This window comes from Propithecus coquereli, unplaced genomic scaffold (genome assembly GCF_000956105.1).
Source record: "Propithecus coquereli isolate 6110/MARCELLA unplaced genomic scaffold, Pcoq_1.0 Scaffold27, whole genome shotgun sequence".
Lineage (NCBI taxonomy): Eukaryota > Metazoa > Chordata > Mammalia > Primates > Indriidae > Propithecus > Propithecus coquereli.
The window spans coordinates 9,723,309-9,744,782 of NW_012148285.1; the positions used below are offsets into that span (position 1 = coordinate 9,723,309).

The following is a 21,474-nucleotide window of genomic DNA, read 5'->3' on the forward strand; positions in this document are numbered from 1 at the left end:
CCTGTTGCTGAGAGATGTCCTCCAGGGAACTACAGAGCAAACTGGCTGGTGTTCACTCAGTGCAAATGCTAGACGAGATGCCCAGACTCAGCCAATCCACTTCAAGCCTAAAGAAATACTTACCTCCTGACTACACAAGAGCACATCTGAGGATGACCAGAGCAGCACTACTTACATTAGCTCCAACCTGGAGTTATCACAAGATTGTCACTCCTAGTTATGACCAGGAGAGAGGATTAACCAATTATGAGATTCCCATCCACGGAATGCAATGCAGTTATTAAAAGGCTGACATAAATCTATAGGTACTGACACAAAAAGATTTTCCAGACAGACAGAAGGGAGAAAGTCAATCACAGAACAGTGTGCACGGTATGGTCCCATTTGTATTTAAGAAAAGCTAATTTACATAAAATGTACACTTTTAACTTGGGTGACCCCAAGGGAAGCACTTGGTGCCAGGGTGGGGTGGGGCATCAAACTTTATTTCAGATATAGATTTTAAATCTTTACAAAGAGAATGCATTCACATATTACTTGTATAATTTAAAAATCTAATAAAATAACAATAAAACAGGCCCACATCTACCCTAGTTTGAATGTGAGCAAAGATTAGAATAAAAAAAGGGAAGAATTTCATGTTTCCATGTATCTGTATTTCTAGGTGATTTACTAACGTAGTAGCAAAAACTTCAGAAGAGTGTCTGGCACAAAATAGGTACTTAACACAGATTTGTTAAATAAATGAATTGATTATTTACTCATCCATGCCAGTAATTAGTACTGGGTGCTTACCATGTTGCTGGCTGCTTGCTAAGGATCAAGGGGAACATACCATGATTTATTTGACCTGCATTCACTGAATACCTTCTGTGTGCCTTTCGCCGGGCACTAGATGAAAATACACGCCACCCCCCCACCACTGCTCTTTAGGAAATTGGAACTAAGCTTGGGGGAAGGGAACTTGTAGACATCGGAGGAGTGAGATAAGGCCCTTTCCTGGCCGGAGTCTTAATCCTGGCTTTGATTTTCAAAATTACGCCTCTGAGGCTTTGCTTATCGTAGTCTGTCTTGTACCAGAATTATGTTCATGTGTTTGTGCCTGCCCAACTGCAGGAAAATGAACACCAGCCTTCCTGGATTGTGTGAACCGCAGAGGGACAAATGGTGTATTTTTTGCTTGAAGCCCAGTACACCAAAGGATTCTATCTTTGGTCAATGGCTTTATTTCCCAATTCCATACTTTCACCATGGAATTAGAAATCTCCAAGCACAGAAGGAGTCTTGGTGGTCATTTAGCCATGGCTGCTCTGATCAGGACCTTGGCCCCGCCCTTCACAGCTCATTTAAGATGAAGGGTTACCAAACTGGATGAAACAGACCTTCTCAGGTCTCACTCCAGCCTTTTTCCCGATGGGGAGGCACAAGCCCGTTTATCAGTAATTCTGCTTTACATTCCCACAGCATCTCCCATTCTTAACCACCACCCTATTGATTCACATACTCTCCTCTCCAGCCTTCTGTAGCCATATCTGCAGAAGTCCAGCCTGTCTTTACCTTGAAGTTAAGACTTTTCTACCTAAGTGGATTATTCCGCACTTATCTATAGCAACTATCACTTTTGTGCACGCATCCTCTCCCCCGATTTGTTGGAAGCATTTCTGAATTCGATTCCATTTTCATATTGAGTCACTTTGCTCCCAAGAGAAATAGTCCCCAAAATTCAAATATAAAATGTCTGGGACCCTTTTAACTTTGAAAATGTGGTTATACCGTGCAATGGATGTGCAGAAGTTAACTTGGGGAACTACTTTCCATCGGAAAGAGGAGAAAGCCTTCTGCTTCTAGTGATGAAAGGCTGCTTCATCTATAAATCCAGAAGTATTAATTGTGTAGATCCATAAGTTCTCATACAAAACCCAATGTGCCAGATCTCATTTTAAATTTGGAGTTTTTCAAATTTTAGAATGGTAAATAGGGCATAAAGCACATATTAAATAACACCCCGAGCTGGGGCTTGGGCAGTACCCTGCCATGGAACCAGTAATATTTCACTAGCAAAACACTAAGTAGGATAAATAAAGACTATAAATAGCCTCATGTCAGTTCAGGGCAGTTTTGCTGTCAACTAGGTTAGTTTCAAACTTAAGGAAAAACTCTTAGTTGCCAGAGCTTTCTGAACTTTGGAAGCACAGATAAGGGATTATGTACAAGTACATGATCTAAATCAAAGGACAAGTTGTAGCTCTCCTGAACATTACACATAAAAATCCTTTTAAAGCATATATGCGGGGTTATTTTCCTCAACATTAAAGTGCTGTTCTGAAAGTCCTGCATAGGAGAGGTCATCCTGTTTTGTTCAAACTGCTGTGTAAAAAGCAAAACAAAACCTATAAACTTAAAGCATTTCCCTTTGAAAGCTGAGCAGGGTAAGTCTAGGGGAATCATGGTTCTCTTGCTAAACACCATTATCTTTAACAGTCAAAAGGAATTTTCACAAGCCATTTGCATACACACAAAAATTATATCTAATACATTGAAAAGAAAAAAACATTGTTTTTTTCTGTGCAGTTTAGCACAGGTTGAGTATCACGCTTGGGACTTGGAGTTAGGATTTCTTCAGATTTTGGAATATGTGCATATAACATAAAAAGATATCTTGGGAATGGGACCCAAGTCTAAACACGAAATTCATTTATGTTTCATATGCACCTTATACACAAAGCCTGAAGGTAATTTTATGTAATATTTTTAATAATTTGCGCATGAAACAAAGTGTGTGTACATTGAATCATCAGAAAGCAAAGATGACACTGTCTCAGCCACCCACGCGAACAATCTATGGTTGTTTGGCATCATCATCATCCCTGACTCTGAATTTACATGCTACCGATAAGCAATCATTTTCTTACACTTGTTCACATGTAAGTACCTAGCAGTAAAAACTATGACATACCATTAACACGGGGAAAAAATAATGTGTTCAGGGCAACTAAGCAGCACAGTAGCATCCCCAGGACCCCCGTTCCCGGCTGTCAAGCAGTAGTGACAACAAACAATAGTAGGCTTTCAGTCTCTGCCCACGATGCTGTGTTTTATTTTTTGGTGAGAAGGAACATGAGAAACAGTTGAGGGACCAGGAAGTGAGTCCTCTGGGGATGAGGAGGCCTGTTGCTGGATGGCTTTTTAAAATGTTTCCTCCAGAGTCATCTGCCTTATTAACAACGGTTTTTGTTACGAAGTCTCTCTTTGATTTTATAAACTGACATGATTTCTTGTTCTGTAATGAATGCACGTTGCTCTAGTCCTTCAATAGCCCATCACATCACACACTGCTATGGTTTGAATATTTGTCCTCCTCCAAAATTTATGCTGAAATTTAATACCCAATGTGGCAGTATTGAGAGGTGGGGCCTTTGAGAGGTGGGGCAGAGCCCTCATGAACAGGTTAATCCATTCATGGATTGATGGGTTATCACTGGAGTGGGACTGGTGGCTTTTTAAGAACAGGAAGAAAGACCTGAGCTAGCACACTCAGCCCCTTCGAGAGGTGATACCCTGTGCCACCTCGGGACTCTGCAGAGAGTCCCCACCAGCGAGAAGGCCCTCCCAGATGCAGGTCCTCGAGCTTGGACTTCTCAGCCTTCATGACTGTAAGAAATAAATTTCAGTTCTTATAAATCACCCTGTTTCATGTATTCTGTTATAAGCAAAAAGAAAATGGACTAAGACACACATTTTTACCGTGTCTTCTACTGGCATTTTTTCTGCAGTGTTAAACATCATGTTCAATGTCACTATTGCAGGTTGAGTATCTCTTATCCAAAATGCTTGGGACCGGAGATGTGGAATTTTCCGCTGGGGCATCATGTCGGTGCTCACCAAGTTTCAGATTTTGGAGCATTTCAAACTTTCAGATTAGGGATGTTCAACTTGTAACTGCTTCTCAAACCTCAGTGTTCATAAGACTCACTTGGGGACCTTGTTAAAATGCTGATTCTGACCCAGGAGATCTGCGTGGGGCAGAGATTCTGCACATCTGACAGGCTCCAGGTGTTGCCCTGGGGACCACCCTGGGAGCAGCCAGGCTGCAGTGGGAAGTGGATGAAGTTTGGAAACAGATGAACTTGAGTCGTCCACTTACAAGCTGAGTGGCCTTGGGAAAAGTAATTCACTGCTCTGAGCCAGTTTCCCCATCAGGGAAAATGGAAATAACAGTGATGCCTGCTTTGCAAGACCGTAGTGAGTAGGTGAGCTAGCAGCGCAATTCCTGGAAGATAACAGACCCCGAAGTCCATCCCACACCCATATTCAGTGGTAAGCTGAATAGTGTTCCCCGAAGATGCTCAACATCCTAACCACTGGAACTTGTGAATATGTTACCTTATATGGCAAAAGGGGAATCTGCAGATATGATTAAGCTAAAGATCTTGAGATCGAGGGATTATCCTGGGTTATCAGAATGTGCCCAATATAAACACACGGGTTTTCCTAAGACGACAGCAGAAGAGGCAGAGAAATAGAAAGAATATGAGAGGATGGAGCAGAGGTCAGAGAGGAGGGAGGGTGCAAGGCTGCTGGCTGTGAAGATGGAAGAAGTGGCACGAGACAAGAAATGTAGGCAGCCTCTAGGAGGAACGCGCCTCAGCAGACTTATGCTGGACTTCTGACCTCCAGACTGAGAAGAGAATAAATATGTGTTGTCTGAAGTCACTAAGTTTGTGGTAACTTTTTACAGCAACGATAGGAAACGAACACACCATTTATTAGAATAACACCATTGCAAACTCGCCTCCCTTTCCAGAACACAGGAGTTCTTGAGGTTATCAACAGCTTAAACTGAATCACGTCATAGTCGCCCAAGCAGAGGTCAATACGTAAAGAACTCTTTGGAGAGACTCTGTATCAAGGGAAGAATTCATCCCGTATCATCTGTTTTGTGTGGTTATGGCAATTTCTAATAAACAAGGATGGACGTGTGTGCGTTTTTAACAAAACTGTGCTAGAGGCTCCAAGGAATCTCTGGCTCCCTGATTGTACAATCCCATTCCAATCTGTCAGCTTTACACATAATTGTTGAAATCTAACAAGGCTCCTGGGGACATCAGTGGGTCGATGCCTCAATGTCAGTGGGACTGACAAGAGTAACCCTGGGCTTAAGAGGAAAGGATGAAAATCAATGGTCTCGGTATTTGTACAGATCTTTATTTGCTACTTATAATGTGGCTTACCCCACAGAGAAGCTTTATGAGACAAGAAAACACCAAGATAACCAAAAAGATGTTTGCAGAATAAAAATATATTTCAAAACTAAATGGACTTTGTCTGAAACGAAGCAGCTTGCATTTCTTAGGGGTTTTCCTACGGGCTTGGCACCAAGGACTCCTCTTAACACCCATGTTTCTTTCCTCCATCACCAGACTCTAACCCCAAAACAGCACCTTCCACTATTATACCCACAGCACCTTCCACTATTATACCCACAGCATCTAGTGCTGTAACTAGCACTTATTATAGTTTGCACACAATAAATGTTTGTAGATGAATGAATATTATGATGGATATTTATAATGAAAAAGCGCATTATTACTTTCATTAAAAAGAGTATTACTCTGAAAGCTCTTTTTCTCCATTTTGAACCTAAATCTACTTGGCCCAAGATATTATTTATGGTAGAGCTAAAAGTATGCTTTCTGATTTTATTTGCCTATTAATATATGCATTTGATAATTAACAATGTGCTAAGTAGTCAAAGCAAATAATTACTTTCCTAGTGTCTACCGCTGCATATGAGCTAAATGAGAGGGAAGCCACCTATTGCATATTAAAAAATGGTAACCAGTTTTAAAATGTGCTGCTTAATCTCAGACTACAATATTCAAAACAGTTACAGCCCTTTCACTGGCTCAGTTAAAACCCTACAAAACAGTCCAAATCTTCAGAACAGATTATGAATTCTGCCTGAGTCACACTGAATATAAAATACATGTTCGAAAGTTTGCCAATTCACATTTACAAAGTCTTCTGACCAACTGGTAGGGCTGATCATAAAAACCCAATCTTTTAATTTACAATGTGTAATTTATGCTCAGGATATTTTATTTAAGAAGCAATGTAATCGCATGGAAAGCTTTTATTTTAAATCTGATTTTGAAATATGACTGAATAGCAGGATTCAGAACAAGTTTGGTAAACATCTATGAGGACATGTTATATAATTCTAGTGAGCCCAATAATATTCTGTTTTTAAAGAGAAAAAACCCAATTTTCACCAAACTGAATTTTTTTACCAAACTGAAAAATGTTAAATTTGAAGTCTTATTTTCATGTGTCCAATAAAAGCAGAAGTTTGCTCCTGTGTGGTCCAGAGCGAGAGCTCTAGCTGATGCACATATGGGACCATATAATCCCGAAGAAACCGGTGAACTGAAAATCAGACCTTTTGGAAGTAGCATTAATCAGTCTGGTCAACATATTACCTTGCTTCACCTGAGAAAGCTTTTGAGTCCTGCTATGATTTCTAACTCCTTCTGAAGCCAAGGCATTCTGTAGTCACTTCAGTATTATGGAATCTCAGCACCCTAGGACAAGAGTCACCAAGGGTGGCCAAGTTTACAAGCAGCTAAGATTTGACCTCTCAACAGAACAGAATTCAGGACCATCCTTGTTTCTGTACCAAGCTGCTGAGATGTTCCTCACCTGTATGAAGGTATGGAACTGCCTGTCTCTGTGCTATGTAGCCCCAGACTGTTGAGGTTTTAAATTCCTCATGCTTTAATGGGCTCTTGGCTCAGAATCTGAGGCGCTCAGAATCTGAGGCTCTCAGAAGATGAGGGGTTTGCGTACGCTCACCCAGCACATCAGTGGCAGACATGGGCCGGTGTCTCAGCCACCTGAGTTGTAATTCAGGTCTTTGCCCACTGCCTTCATGTCCCCTCTTACCTGTCCTGCCTCCTGCCAGGACAGCTGCTTCACCAGGGAGGACATCACAGGGTTCTACCTGGTGGGAGTCAGTGACATGGGCGTGTCCACATACATGGCTCTGTGTAAAATACAAGCAAGCTAGGGAGGAGGGGAGGTCTGAGGGTTCTCCCCGCTGGCTACATGCCCTGGACTTGAGAGAGAGAAATTCTAGGCTGCCCTTTTTCCATTCTGGCATCTTCATTCTGGGTTTTGTTCTAGAAAGGAGGGCTACCAGAGGAGAGAGCCTCAGTGGGGAAGAACTAAGGCACCCAGGCTTCTTGCAGGGTGCCTCAGCTCCTAAAGGAGTTAGACATCACGGCAGAACTAAAAGTCTTGGTTTACAAGGTGCAGTTAGTCACAGGCAGACACCCATAGCCACTGCTGTATTTTCTACAAAGGTCTTCATCTCTGCCTCCCTGAGGGACAGGAGCACTTTGTATTTGCTTTTTAACTTGCTCACTGGACTCTATCCTTGCCTAGGAGAGGACATCAGAGCAGCAAAAAACAAAAAAGGAAGAGAGTTCTAGAAGGTATGTGCTACTGTTGTATTTCCAGCATCTCGCTTTTTTTTTTTTTTTTTTTTTTTAGAGAAACCATCCTGTTCTCCAGACCATGTGGTTGCAATGGAGCTGACCCCACACTATGGCTGCAGGTATGAGCCAGATGAGAATTGGTCTGGGACTTTGTGTGGACCACCAAGAATAAGCTACAGTCTTACTATTGTGGTTTCTATAATATAAAAAGGATATAAACCTAGAGCTCCCAGGAGCCACTATCTAGAGAGGGCCTGCATGCGAATGAAGTCAACCCAGAGGAAAGGAGAGCTCGGTGATGGAGAGATCAAGTGCTATTAATGACCTCTGAAAACCTGGATCCACCTGTACCTGAAACCCAGATATGCACCTGGACTTTACAGCCCCACGAGGCAACACATACCTTTTTTTAAAAAAAAAAATTTAATCCAGTTTAAATTGAGTTTCTATCACTTGCAACCAAAAAAGCACCAACAAATACGGGAGAAATAAAAGCGTTCAGAAGAAAGGAAACGAGAAGATTACATTTATGGATATGGTATCTGGAAGCAATTCAAGTTTGTCCCTGGAAATGCAGAAAGGTGATACGTGGGAATCTGTCCCATTTTCTGTACGAAGCTCAGATCCTCAGAACTATAGTTCTGCCTAATTACAGTGATTAATCTCGCCAAACTCTAAATATAAAATGAGTGTGCATTTTCTGATGCTCAGTGATACTGCAACAGTCACGAAGGGAAGGAATGGGCTATTACTGCATAAAGATGTCTTTGGAGCAAACTCTTTTTTCTTTCCTCCTGCCCAAATGAGGACACAACTGGCTGGAGGAGGAAAGGTCACGAGTGACAACCCAAGTCTTACCTGGCATGGCGTGGATGAGGTCACCGCACAGAACAAAGAACCTGGGTTTGGGGGTCAGCTTGTTGATGGCCTGCACGGCTTGCTCGGTGAGACGGATCTCCTGCTGCCACTCGTCACCGCCGCTGTCACAGTTCCCGGTGGACCAGGCCTTCATCAGTCCAAACTGTGGGTCTGCACCTTGGATGAAGTAGAATGGACCCTTCCATTCCCTTTCCTCTTCTTTAAAAAAAAAACAAAACAACAACAAAAAAAAACAAGAAAAGAGGAGAGAGGGAGAAACATTGTGAAATCTGCCAGGGAGAGCAACCAGGTTACCATGCAAGTGGATACAATATTTTTCTTAAATTAAGTAGGTCATTTTAATAAGCTGCTGTTCAAACATACCATTTTCCTGTCATAGTCTAGAGGATTTTGATTTATACTAATTATGCCTGGGACCCAGTGATTCCCAAAGGCCCGGAAAACGCACGTGGGCTGCTAGAGCCACGCGACCAAGCTGTTTGTTTACGAGCTAGACGGCCAAAATGAAGCACAGAGACACGACAGAATATGGTATAGAGGATATGAATGTTCAGCAATAGTTTTTTAATTAGAATTAAAAATGCCAAAAATTGAATGCTGCCAGAAGTATTATATTTAAATTACTAGGTGAAGTGAAGTAGCTTCTAAATCTTTTCTGCCAGGTTTCATGGCACCATTTGCACTGTTTCGGGGGAAAGTGACAGAATTTTAATTATAAAACTTGGCGCTCTGAAGCTCTGGCTATCTGGTGGGAAACGCAGTGCCAAAAGGAATCTCGAAACGAGTACGTGACGTTGCACAGGCAGTGTGACGTGGGCAACAGCAAGGTGTGAGGCTGGGGGTCGGGGGGGGGGCTCTTTATGTTCCTGGAGAGGGCTGTGGGTCACCTGAAAGCATCTGCCTTGCTCTTCTGGTTGGTTCTGCTGCACTGAAGCTTTGCAGGCCTCGGCTCTCTACCCTTATACCCCAGAATTGCCGCTGGTGCCTGCCTGGGCAGAGCTGGAATGGCCATTAGTGGGTATGGAAACCCTGTGGGTTTCAAACTTTTCTTTTTGGCCACAGAATCCTTTCTTCATTCAAAATCTTACATGGCAGACGGATGTTAAAAGCATGAAACACAGAGCTGTTCTTAAGCAGCAGCATCTGGAACTTCCACTGCCTAAGCTGGGTCAGGTGATGGACAGAGCACAGTCTGAGGATCTCCCATCTTCAGCCCCTGTGTTCATCTTCCAAGGAAACTGAGGTCCAGGCAGGTGACATGATTTGCTGAATGGCCCACCAGCACTTAGTGGCGGGGACAAAACTACCCTGTAACCTTGAGGCTGTTTTCTTTTTAATAAAGTACTGTATTATGCATGTTAACTGAATAAATGTCGTTTCCTTTGGAAGTCATAATGATATTATAATTTCCGAAAAGCTCCTCGGAATCATTTCATATCTGTGTGTCTGATATGTTCGTCTATTCGATAAACATCTACTGAGAGCCTGTGGTTTGCCAGGCCCCGTGCGAGGTGCTGGTGGTACAACCGGGACCACAAGGATGAGGTCCCTGCTCTCCTGGTGCTTAGTTCTTGTGCGGGAGACAGAAGGTGAATAACAGGTAAACAAGCAGGGAAGAGTCTGACAGTGCTGAGGGCCACGCAGAGAATTAAGAGTGAGGCGACGGCTAATTTAAATTAGATGGACAGGAAAGGCCTCTCTGAGGTGATGACATTTAAACTGAGATCTAAATGGCAAGAATGAGCCAGTGGTAACCTTTTAAAATTCCACGGCTACCTTCCCACCCACCCTACTGAGCTTACTATCATCTGAGAGTGGACTTTGGCATCAGGCCACCTTTCTCTTCTTAATTCCCTTTTCAGAATTTTACGAAACATGAGTACAAGCAAAAATGCCTTTCCACACATTATAGAACAAAATATACAGCACATTAACCCACCAGTCCTCAACTGACAGCACAGATGTTCGAGCGAATCACAACCAGCTGGACTCTGAACAAGGACTGCACGAAGCCCTGGGGTGTGGGTCTCACTGCGAAGGACAGAGATCCGGCACGTCCAGTAGGGGCAGATGGATCCACCCAACTCTCAACCACTCAGCCCTTACTGCGTGTCGCAGAAAGACTCTAAGACAGATCCGAAGATCCCTGCCTTGTGATCTTACATCCTTGTGCAACCCTCTCCCCTTTAGTGTAGGCTACACCTAGCAACCTGCTTCTAATAAACAGAATACAGTGATGGGATGTCCTTTCGGAGAGTAGGCTAAAAAAACCCATGAATTTCCTTCTCTCTCTTTCTCCTTTTCTCCCTTTCTCTTTCTTGGAGCCCTCACTCTGGAGGAAAAAAGCTGCCATGTTGTAAACAGTTCTATGGAGAGGCCAAGGTGGCAAGAAACACAGGGAAGCCTCTTGCCAACAGCCCACGAGGAACTGAATTCTGCCAACAACCACGTGCACGAACTTGGAAGGGAATATTCCCCCATCAAGCTTTCGGATGAGATGACAGCCCCAGCTGACGCCTTGATTGAAGCCTTATGAGAACTGCAGCAGCTGAGCTGCACCCAGATTGCTGATGGAACTTGTAAGATGCTACGTATTTGCTGTTGCAAGCTGCTAAGTTTCGGGGTAATTGGTTACATAACAGTAGTTGTCTATGAGGCAAGCACTGAAGATAAGGAGAGGAGGAGGAGACAATGAATTTCCTGAAGGTCTGAATGCTGTGTCATGAAAAAAAAAAAAATTGAGAATCTGCTTTGTGTTTTAAAGTTAATTGTTGGCATCATTTATTTAGCTTGCAATAATAACCTTTTTACACCAATGAATGCTTTTAGCTGTATTCCTATTTCTGAGGCTGTTTGCAGGGTCGTTTAAACTAGACAAATTAATCAAAACCAGATCAGGGAGGTGATTGGCACCCCAAGGCTGCAGCATAAATCCACCTTCTACGACAGAGTTTATTAACAGCTCCCTACAGCAAATGTTTTAACAAATAGTTTCCTATGACAAATAGAGTTTCAAAACATCAATAGTCCTTGGAGCTGTTAAAATAAATCTTTCATTATTACTTGTTTACTTAGTAAAAACTTAAGAATCTCAATTTTATGATGACAAGGCACAAAATAAATAGAGTCGAACTAAAATACATGACAGCTCGCCTATCAGTACTCTATCTAATTTATCTATCTAATAAGGTAATTTGCTGACTTAGGGCTCTGCATTCTCAAAAGCAGCTGGATCCTCATAAGGTTCCTGCTACAGAAGAAGCTGGTGGTCTTTGGTCTCATCTAAATTTTAATCAAGGCTGAATCAAAGATATTTGGGGCTTATTGGGATTAGTTCTAGAAGGAGGAATCTTTTGTAAGCGCACACCTGTCCCAACCCTAGAAAGGGTAGCTTTGTACATTATGAAAGTGAATTTTTAACAATATTTGCACTGAATTATTTCACTGAAGTCCAGAATTACCCCCAGGACAGGGCCTAGGTATTAGCTGAGAGATGTCTACAAGGGCCAGGGAAAGCTTGTGACACCATCCCCTCCAGGGGAAAGCAAGTATCTACCCCTGGCACAGTCCAGCATCTCTGGAAACCTTCTGGACACCCTGTTTTGGGACTTTGAGCTACGGAAGTCTGCATAAACTGAGGACCATCCCTAAAGCACCTTGGTACATGAGAGCATTTGTCATTACTGAAAAAAGACACTTAGGGATCCAGATGTTTTCCCCCCAACTTTCCTAGATAAAGACCTTAAATATGAGAGTGCCCAGTTAAATGGTAAATGCCTGACAACCCTAATCAAGGAGTGGAATTGCCTGGAAATGGAGGCTGAGGAAGAGGGACAAGGTGAGGGTTACCTGAGAGCAGCAAGGTAGCAGGCCGCTCGTGGGCACGGGGAAAGCAGGGCCAGGTTGCCATCCTCGCATCAGCATCACCTGGGAGCGTGACTGCAATGCAGAATCCCCGGCCCCAACACAGACCTATGGAGTCAGGATCTGCATTTTACCAAATCCCCAGGTGATCCGCATGCACATCCACGTCTGAGAAGCTCTGACTGCAACTAATCAAAGTACTCTACTCACCAGCAACTTAACTGCACTGGGTAAGAAACAGAAGCAGGGTGACTTTTGTTTCCTAAACTGAAATAACACATCAGAGGGGTTTTGCTGTTGTTAGTGGTGGTATATTTTTCTGTTCATTTTTAGGTTTTTGCCTTTGTTGGATATTTGGCCCCAAACAATTCTTGGTATTATTATTGACTACTATCTAGATTGCCTTTCAAAACCAAGTCAAGATTCTTTGAAAGACAAGAATGTAATCAGAAAATTCATTCTTAATTAGTGAGTTCTAACATTAGACTTTCCATGACTTTGTGGTGTACAATGAAAACACTCATGAGCACGTATGTGTACAGCCCACACACGTGTTTTCAAAAGCACAGCAGAGAGGTATGTATTTTTCTTCTGAAATTGATAAAAGAACCCAGTCAGGGGCCGGGCACAGTGGCTCACGCCTGTAATCCTAGCACTTTGGGAGGCTGAGGCAGGAGAATTGCTTAAGCTCAGGAGTTCGAGATCAGCCTGAGCAAGAGCAAGACCCCATCTCTACTAAAAATAGAAAAAATTAGCCGGGTGTGGTGGCTACTTGGGAGGCTGAGGCAGGAGGCTCGCTTGAGCCCAGGAGTTGGAGGTTGCAATGAGCTATTATGACACCACTGCACTCCAGCCTGGGTGACAGAGAGAGACTCTTTCTCAAAAAAAAAAAAAAAAAAGAAGAAGAAGAAGAAGAACCCAGTTAGTGGCCCTAATTGATAACTATGATAAAGCCAAAGTTGAATTTTGAGACAGACTTAGTACTTAGAGAGAAAAAAGAAAAGTAAGTTCATTAAATTAAGAGCTCATCTCTGACCCAGATGGTACCAAAACAAGACTGTAATCTTTAAAAAAATTTGACACAAAGCTCTGGATAATGCCTTTAGGGTATTTAGTGTTAATACACAGTAAACCATACATTTATTTAACTAAAACACTTACATCTGCTATGAATAAGAATGTCCACAATGAACTTAATTTTTTCTGTGTTAATTTTTTTAACAAATTCAAAGAGATGGTAATTTAGCTATCTGCTGCTATATAACCAATTACCACAAATGTAGCAGCTTAAAACAACCCACATTTATTATCTCATAGTCTCTGTGGGAGTCTGGCGTGGCTTAGTCCTCTGCTTGGGAACTTTCACAAGCTGCAATCAAAGGGTTGGTCAAACCTGAGGTCTTGTCTGAAGACTCACGTAGGGCAGGATCTGCTTCCAAGCTCACCTACGTAGCTGTTGGCACCATCCGGCTCCTTGTGCGTTACAGGGCCGAGGGCTCAGTTCCTTGCTGGCTGTTGGCTGGAGGCCGCCCTCAGGTCCTTGCCATGTGGGCCTCTCCAACACGGCAGCTCACAACATGAAAACTGGCTGGAGACCCAGCAAAGGCAAATAAACTGATGGAGATCTACAAAGGCTCAGGGGTAAACCAGGCCCCAGCTTTGCTTATTCTACCACAGAAGGTCCAATTTCAGGACAGGTGATTACACAGGTGAGATTGTTTTAGAGCAGATGTAGCCAGCTAGGAGTGCCTATGTCTGTCCAAAGGACAAGCCTGAAAAAATGAGTTACCATAATTTTCTAAATCAAATTTTAAAAGTAATTTTGAAATATGTTCAAAGGAAAAACTGGCCTTGGAAATCAGATTCATGTATTGTATAGAGAGTAACAAGAGATGGACACTTCCGAATTTCAGCTAACTGATAAGACACTGTCAAATCATATTTCAAAACTGAGGGATAGTGCATTTTGGGTGGTATTAAACTATGGGTAGAAAAGGCCTGAGAGTTTTCTGTTTAAACATTATCGGGTGCAAAGCAATTGCATACAGAGAAGAATCTTAAAAACCTGTAAAAATTCACACAATGCCTCACCATTAATCCTTCCTATGAGACTCTGTTTATGTGCCAATATCCAGCCTGAAAGACACATATTCAAATTGCAATTGCTTTTTGCAGCTGCACTTTTAAGATCACAAACTAAATGTTTTCTTGGATTTGTCTTTGCCAATATATTTCCTCTCTCATTTTTATTATACCTTTTGGGCATATTTGTCAATTGCTAATGAAAGCTGACTTTTTAATATATACTAGGAATTAGAAAGTTCATTGATCCTTTCGCTATTACCTGTTAATCAATGACTAACTATAATAAATGCAGTCCCAAAAGCAAATGAATCAGTTTTTCATCTCCCAACTAGAAAAAGGCCTGGGGGTGGGGGCGAGCCATGCCATTAAGTAATACCTAATACTATAATACTTTGTGCTCTCACCATGTGTTAAAACTGTTCCTTGTAAACAACCTCAAATAATTCAAGGTAGAATACAATGATAAATAGGTACCTTAACTTAATTTTCATAAAGAAAAGTCATATTTTCTAAATCCAGTTTGCCTTTTGGAAGGCAGAGATAAAAAGATATTGGTCAAGCAGTCTGATCAGCAAGGCTCTTAGCACTACAATACCACATCATTACGTTGTGCAAACATTTAAGAATTCAAGGTTTTGGCTCCTGGTAATTTACCTGACTCAAAACAATACATGAATTGGAAATACCACGAGGTTGCATTTCTCTACTTGACTAGAAAACCATAGAATTAACTTAAAAATGAGTAGAACATAGTATTAGTGTGTTTGTTTTCCTGGACATGTCTAAGCTCCCAGCTTGTCCCGTCAGTACATTAAATTCAACACTTTGATAGGCAAATTCATCATCTTTCCTTCAAGACTGGCTTCTTCCCCAGGCTGAGCACGGTGGCTCATTCCCACAATCCCAGCACTTTGGGAGGCCAAGGTTGGAGGACTGCTTGAGGCTAAGAGTTTGAGACCAGCCTGAACAACACAGTGAGACCTTGTCTCTACAAAAAATAAAAAAAAATTAGCTGGGCATGGTAGCCTCCAGCTACGTAGGAGGCTGAGGCAGGAGGATCTCTTCAGCCCAGGAGTTTGAGGCTGCAGTGAACTATGATGACGCCGCTGCACTCTAGCCCAGGCAACGTGACCCTGTCTCATCAATCAATCAATAAAAACAGACTGGCTCCTTCTCCAGATGTCCCTAATTTTGCCACCATCGTCCCTAGACCACCAATCTATAGATCTCAGGATCATGAGTCTCTGCACACAGGTGGCCGGCCAGGTCTTGGCATCCCATGGCTACAACATCCCCTGCAGTGGCCTTGCCTTCCCGTCCCTGCCACCCCCCTCCTCTTGGGCCAGGTCCCTGCCATTCCCACCTGGGGAGCAGGGGGCTGTGAGGACAGCTCCCTCGACTCCAGTCCATCTCGGGCAGTTCCGCCACTGTCTCTTCCTAATCCCTGACCCAGGTCATTAAATCCCTGGCTAAGTGGCCACTATCCTCGAAGCTCCAGGGAAGGCCCCTGTTTGCTTTCCCTTTCCAGTGTATCGTCAGCATGTGTCACTCAGTCCTGGCACTCGGGAGGCATCAGCAAATATTTGGTGAAGAGATAAGTGAAGATGTCAATGGATTCCCGCTCATTCTGGCACTCAGGGCTAACTGAGCCCAAAGCTTTTCCAGCTAAATCTATCACTGGGCCCACTGGTGGCACTAGTCCTGTTAGCCAGGGATTATTCCGACATTTGACAATGTCTGGAGACATTTTTGGATGTCCCACTGGGAAGTGGATGATGCTACTGGAATCCAGTGGATACAGGCCAGGGATGCTGCTAAACAGCCCATAACATACAGGGCAGGGCCCCACAACAGAGAATCATCAGCCCACAATGTCGATAATGCTGAAGTTGAGAAACCCTGCTCAAGCCATACTGTGGGATCTCTCCAAGATGGACCACTACCTGCTCCTCCAACACACCCCATACCGTCCCCCGCCTCGCCCCACTTCCTCTGGGTGTGCTCTCCATTCTACCAATTCTTCCTGCTGCGATCCCATCTACCCAGCCCAGCACAGGTCAAACGCTACCTCCACCATAAGCCTGCCCCCCTGACCCCCACAAGGAGAAGCAACTCGGCCTCCTGCACTCATTCAAGCAAGTAAGTTCTGAGCACCCTCTCTATGACAGGGGCCATGCCAGTCACCGGACATTCAACTGGTTGGTTGCATTCCTTACGACTTTATAGAATCCTGGGGGAACTACACAACAAGCAAGCAAATGACTTAATTACACATTGTGCGAGGTACTATTGCAGAGGTAATCAGGGTGATCACAGGACAGAGTGACCAGTGGGTGGCTCTGTGAGGACATACTCCAGGCCGGGGGGGGGCATGGTAAGAACTTAGACCCTAAGGCCAAAGCAGGAAGGAGGGGACAGACCACACCAGGACATACGGGATGACTCTGGGCCTCCATCTCCTAAAACCATTAACTAGTCCCACTGTAGCCCAGACTCTGAGGCTCGAGTACCCAAGTTCACATCCCGTTTGCATTCTTTACCAACCATGTGACATGATGCAAGCTCCTTAACCTCTCTGGGCCTCAGTTTCCTTATCTGTAAAGTAGGAATAACACACCTACATCAAAAGGGTTGTTGTAAAGAATTAAGGAGTTAATACACGCAAAGCATTTGAACCAGGCATGGAGTAAGTGGTCAAATGTGAGTTACTGTTACCATGACTACTATTCAGGGAACCCCTGCCCTTGTCTTAGCAGAGGCAAGGCTACTGTTCCCACAGCACATGGCGAGGTTCAGAAAACACTTGGTGAGAGAGGCATACATATTTACATGCTTCAGTCTTAACATCTTTTCTTTTATGTGTTGTGGATGTCGCTCTGGTTATAAAGCAGCAAAGATGGGTAGCTTTACAGCTGCCTGGAGGCTTTCTGGCTAAAGAGCAAATGCCAACAAAATGCAATTTTTGCAGTTTCTCACAATAGCAATCTGCACAGTGAATCACAATCTAAATGTCTTTAGCAATACCCTTCATCTTCTCTGGGGACTAATCTTATTTTAGTGGTTTAAAAAAAAAAAAAACAGCAGCTAAACAATATTCACCATTTTGGGACTCTTTCTGGTTTAATAATCTAAATGTCCCCAACTGTAAAGCTGCCAGAACTTAGTGCAGCAGATAATAGTGTCCTTTCCTAGTGGATGCTTAGGGGTTGGGGGTAACAGCCAAGGGGTGCAGAGTTTCTTGTTGGTGTCATGAAAATGTTCTAAAATTGATTGTGGTGATGGTTGCACACCTCTGTGAACACACTGTCACTGAACTGTACATTCTAAAAGGATGAAGTGTAGTCTATGTGAAGAGCTGCTCAAAAAAAAAAAAAAAAATAGTGTCCTTGAGGACCCTGTCCCCCACCCAAATGATTAATTAGCTGTGACAACAATTTCCTCAGAGTCTCCAAATTACTTGTCCTAAGTTCAGGCTGAGTACACCTTATCTGAAATGCTCGAGACCAGAAGCGTTTCAGACTGCAGACGTTTTCAGATTTTGGAACGTCTGCATACACAAACTGATTGAGCAACCCTAATCTGAATATCTGAAATCCAAAATGCTCCTTGGGGCATTTCCTTTGGACGTGACTGTTGAGCATCACGTCAGAAAACAGTTTCTGATCTTGGAGCATTTCGGATTCTGGATTTTTGGATCAGGGATGCTCAACCTGTACCAAAGTGAATTTACCCAACTTTTCTTTTCTTGGCCTAAATGCATCTAAAAGGTAGTTTCTGAGATACACAAAAGCTCCTGAGTCATGGCTTGGCTGCCACACTTGGCATCCTGCCAAAATCTTTATTTGCAACCCTTCAGAGAAGTAAGAAAGCAGATGGGCTGAGACTTCTTGGCCAGGCAGCTTTCAGCATCACTGGCTTTGGCCGATGGTGTTTTGGACAACAGCTGAAGAGGGAAAAAGATATTTCCAGAACCTCCCTCACTTTTCAAGAGCAGAACTCCATTTGGGGCTTGCCCGTTTTGGGTGGATGTTTGCTGTGACTTTCCCTGTTCCCCATGTTCCTTTGCCAAAAGAGGAGGCAGCTGCTGACCCAGGCAGCACTTCAGAGAGAACTGGAAAAAGGCGCCTTCTCTGGACAGATGCAGCCTCGTAGGCACCAGGCCAGGCAAACAGAAGGCCCAGTATGTGAAGAGAGGGTAACTCTCCCGTCAAAAGATGCAGCTCCGTGAGAGGGTACCCGCCTGGTGAGCAAAACCTCCCCCAGCAGATACCCTTGAGTGGCATGCAAACTGCACAGCCACCTGGCGTGTCATGCAAGGAGCTCTACTGGTTTGTTCAATACCTCGGTTTCAGCTTTGTTTTGTCCAGAGATTCCATGGTGTGTGTGAGCAGTGGGTTGGGCAGAGACATGCAGGTGACCCAGGGGTAGCTGTATTGATTCATAGTCATCCGTTCACTCAATATCAAATGGCCACTGACTGTCCACTATTGCCAGACACTGTCCTAGGTCTGGAAGCCCTCCAGGAATTTATAGTCTAGAGGTAGAAAAAACAAAGTCACAAGAAGAAATACACAATTATAAGCTGTGGTTAAGAGTCATAAAGGAAAAGAAGGGGTGAAAGTGAATGGCGGGGGATCTGATTTAGAATGGGACGATCAACCTGAAGAATGAGAAGGTGTTAGGGAGAAAAAGAGACAGACAAGAAAAGCTATGTCAAGGGGGGACGGCCCTCCTTTTGTTGTCTCAAAGAGATCCCTCTGAATGCTGCTCAGGGGATGGACTGGAGGGGCAAGTGTGGATGTAGAGGCTGCTGGGACCGTGCAGGTGAGAGGTGGTGGTGGCCAGGGTCACAGTGGTGTGAGCTGGGAAGGACAGAGGTGGGCAAAGCCAAGCTGTGCTCTGGAGGTTGAATACCCAGGACAAGGGACGGTTTGGAGGTGGAGAGGAAGGGGAGAGGCGGAGGTCAGAAATGACTTCCAGGCTTCTGGTTGAACAGGTAAGTCGGGGGAAAGCTGGGGAAGAAGCCCTGTCCATTCCAGTGTGGTCTGGTTGCCAGCCAAAGGGCTGGGAGCCAGGACAGCAGACTCCTCTTCTGAATCTGCCCACTTAGTAGTTTGGACACCTGCAATCACCACAGTGTCTCAAAGCCCTTGAGCTGACAAAGCCAACACATACCAAAGTCAACGTACACATCATCATGGCTATACCTTAAAGCAGATCCAGGCAGTAGTCTACCTTCATTTCGGAAACACGGACCTGAGGTTTTGGTGCAATTTGGTTTTGTTCTTTTCCTTTTTCAAACAACGTTACACAGGGAGTTTGAACGTTCTTTCCCTCCACAAATATTTCAATACACATCAGACTTGGTCCTAAGAACCAAGTGGCAGCAGCTCTAGAACTCCTGGGATTGCCGGTGGCCCCAGCCTGCCCCTTCCTCACTGCAAGGCTTGGCAAAAGTTAAAAATCACACAGTGCACAAGTATAAAAGTTGTCGGTTAGGCCTCTCCATGAAGACACTCTCTCAACAGACCTCCCCTAGAGCGACTGGAAGTTTCCAGCAACATGCTCCGCACCCTCTACGAAAGGCACGTGAGGCCACCCAGCCGCTCTCCACCCTTCCGCGCTCTGCACACTCCTGTGCCTACCCCTCGAGGACTTTGCTCGCCACATGCCCCGAGAGCTGTCCTCAAGTCTGTTCGTGCTAGCGCTTATTTTTAAATCAACTAATTTAATAAAATGTATAAACGAAAGAAATGTGAATGTAAAAAGAGTTGTTCCCAATAAAACTAAGATGAATGCTCTGGGAAGACTCAATTAAGATGAGCTGATGAAAATAAAGTACTGTACATTTTGAATTAGGTGTGGGAGAGAAGTGTAACAGATTTGCAGAAAAAAAAAACTAAACCTAGAATTCTTCGCTCACAGGGCTTTCCAAGTGATTTTTTTTTATTTTTATTTCCCGTGGCTGAATGTTGATCCAAGTGATTTTTAACTGACTGCTCCGCTGGAAAAAACCTAAACTGGAAAAGATTCATTATGGGTGTTGTTTATGCAAAAAAAGGTTATACAGCAGGCCCATCTGTAAGTAAATACATGCTCCAAGACAAGGCCTTGGCCCGACCTCAAACGATTGGTAAATAAATGTGCATTTATGGTTTACAGTAAAATAAAATGTTAAAAGAATGTGTAATTTTTTTATGATTCCTTTCTATTTTGTTTTCCAATACTGACCAACTATAAGGCTTCCATTATAGTTAAAAAATAACAGAAATTTTCTAATAATTAGACCCTCATACCAAATTATACATAAAATTCAAATATGCCTAGTCCTAAAGGTAAGAACTCAAACTATAAAAAATCTTAGAATAAAACATAAGAGTAAATCTTTCTGATTTTTTAGTTAGGCAAGATTTCTTAAATATGCCATCAAAATCACAGTGATAAAAGAAAAAGTTGATCAACTGGACTTCACAAAAATTGCAAACTTTGGTGCCACAAATAATATCATCAAGAAAGTAAAAAGACAATTTACAGAATGGGAGAAGATATTTACAATCATGTACAGGCATATCTTGTTTTATTGCACTTTGCACATATTGCGCTTTTTACAAATTGAAGGCTCATGGCAACCCTGTGTCAAGCAAGTCTACTAGCAGCATTTTGCCAACGGTACGTGCTCACCTTGAGTCTATGTGTCACGTTTTGGTAAATCTTGCAGTATTTCAAACTTTTTCATTATTATTATATCTACTATGTAGATCTGTGATCTTCGATGTTACCACTGTAATTGCTCTGGGGTGCCATGAGCCGTGCCCATATAAGATGGCAAACTTAACTGATAAATGTTATGCATGTTCTGACTGCTCCACGGACCAGCTGTTCTCCCACCTCTCTCCCTCTCTGAGGGCCTCTCTATTCCCTGAGACACGACAATATTGAAATCAGGTCAGTTAATAACCCTACAATGGCCTCTAAATGTTCAAGTGAAAGGAAGAGTCACATGTCCTTTACTTTAAATAGAAAGCTAGAAATGATTAAGCTTAGTAAGGAAGGATGTTGAAAGCCAAAAGCTAGGGTTCTCGTGCCAAACAGTTAGCCAAGTTGTGAATGCAAAGGAAAAGTTATTAAAGGAAATGAAAAGTGCTACTCC

The 21,474-nt window shown here is 43.3% G+C and overlaps 1 protein-coding gene across 3 annotated transcripts in view; it reads right to left on the minus strand.

Annotated features, from left to right (window-relative positions):
• The window catches only part of CPPED1 (calcineurin-like phosphoesterase domain containing 1), a 113,033-nt gene that overhangs the window by 82,403 nt on the left and 9,156 nt on the right, over nucleotides 1-21,474 (minus strand). For 2 of the 3 annotated variants that reach the window (XM_012647803.1, XM_012647802.1), the window contains exon 2: nucleotides 8,355-8,573. In XM_012647803.1, the coding sequence (XP_012503257.1) occupies nucleotides 8,355-8,573 (219 nt within the window). Of the gene's footprint in view, nucleotides 1-8,354; nucleotides 8,574-18,665; nucleotides 18,713-21,474 lie in introns of those variants that run through there. The other variant, XM_012647804.1, reaches the window with a different exon arrangement.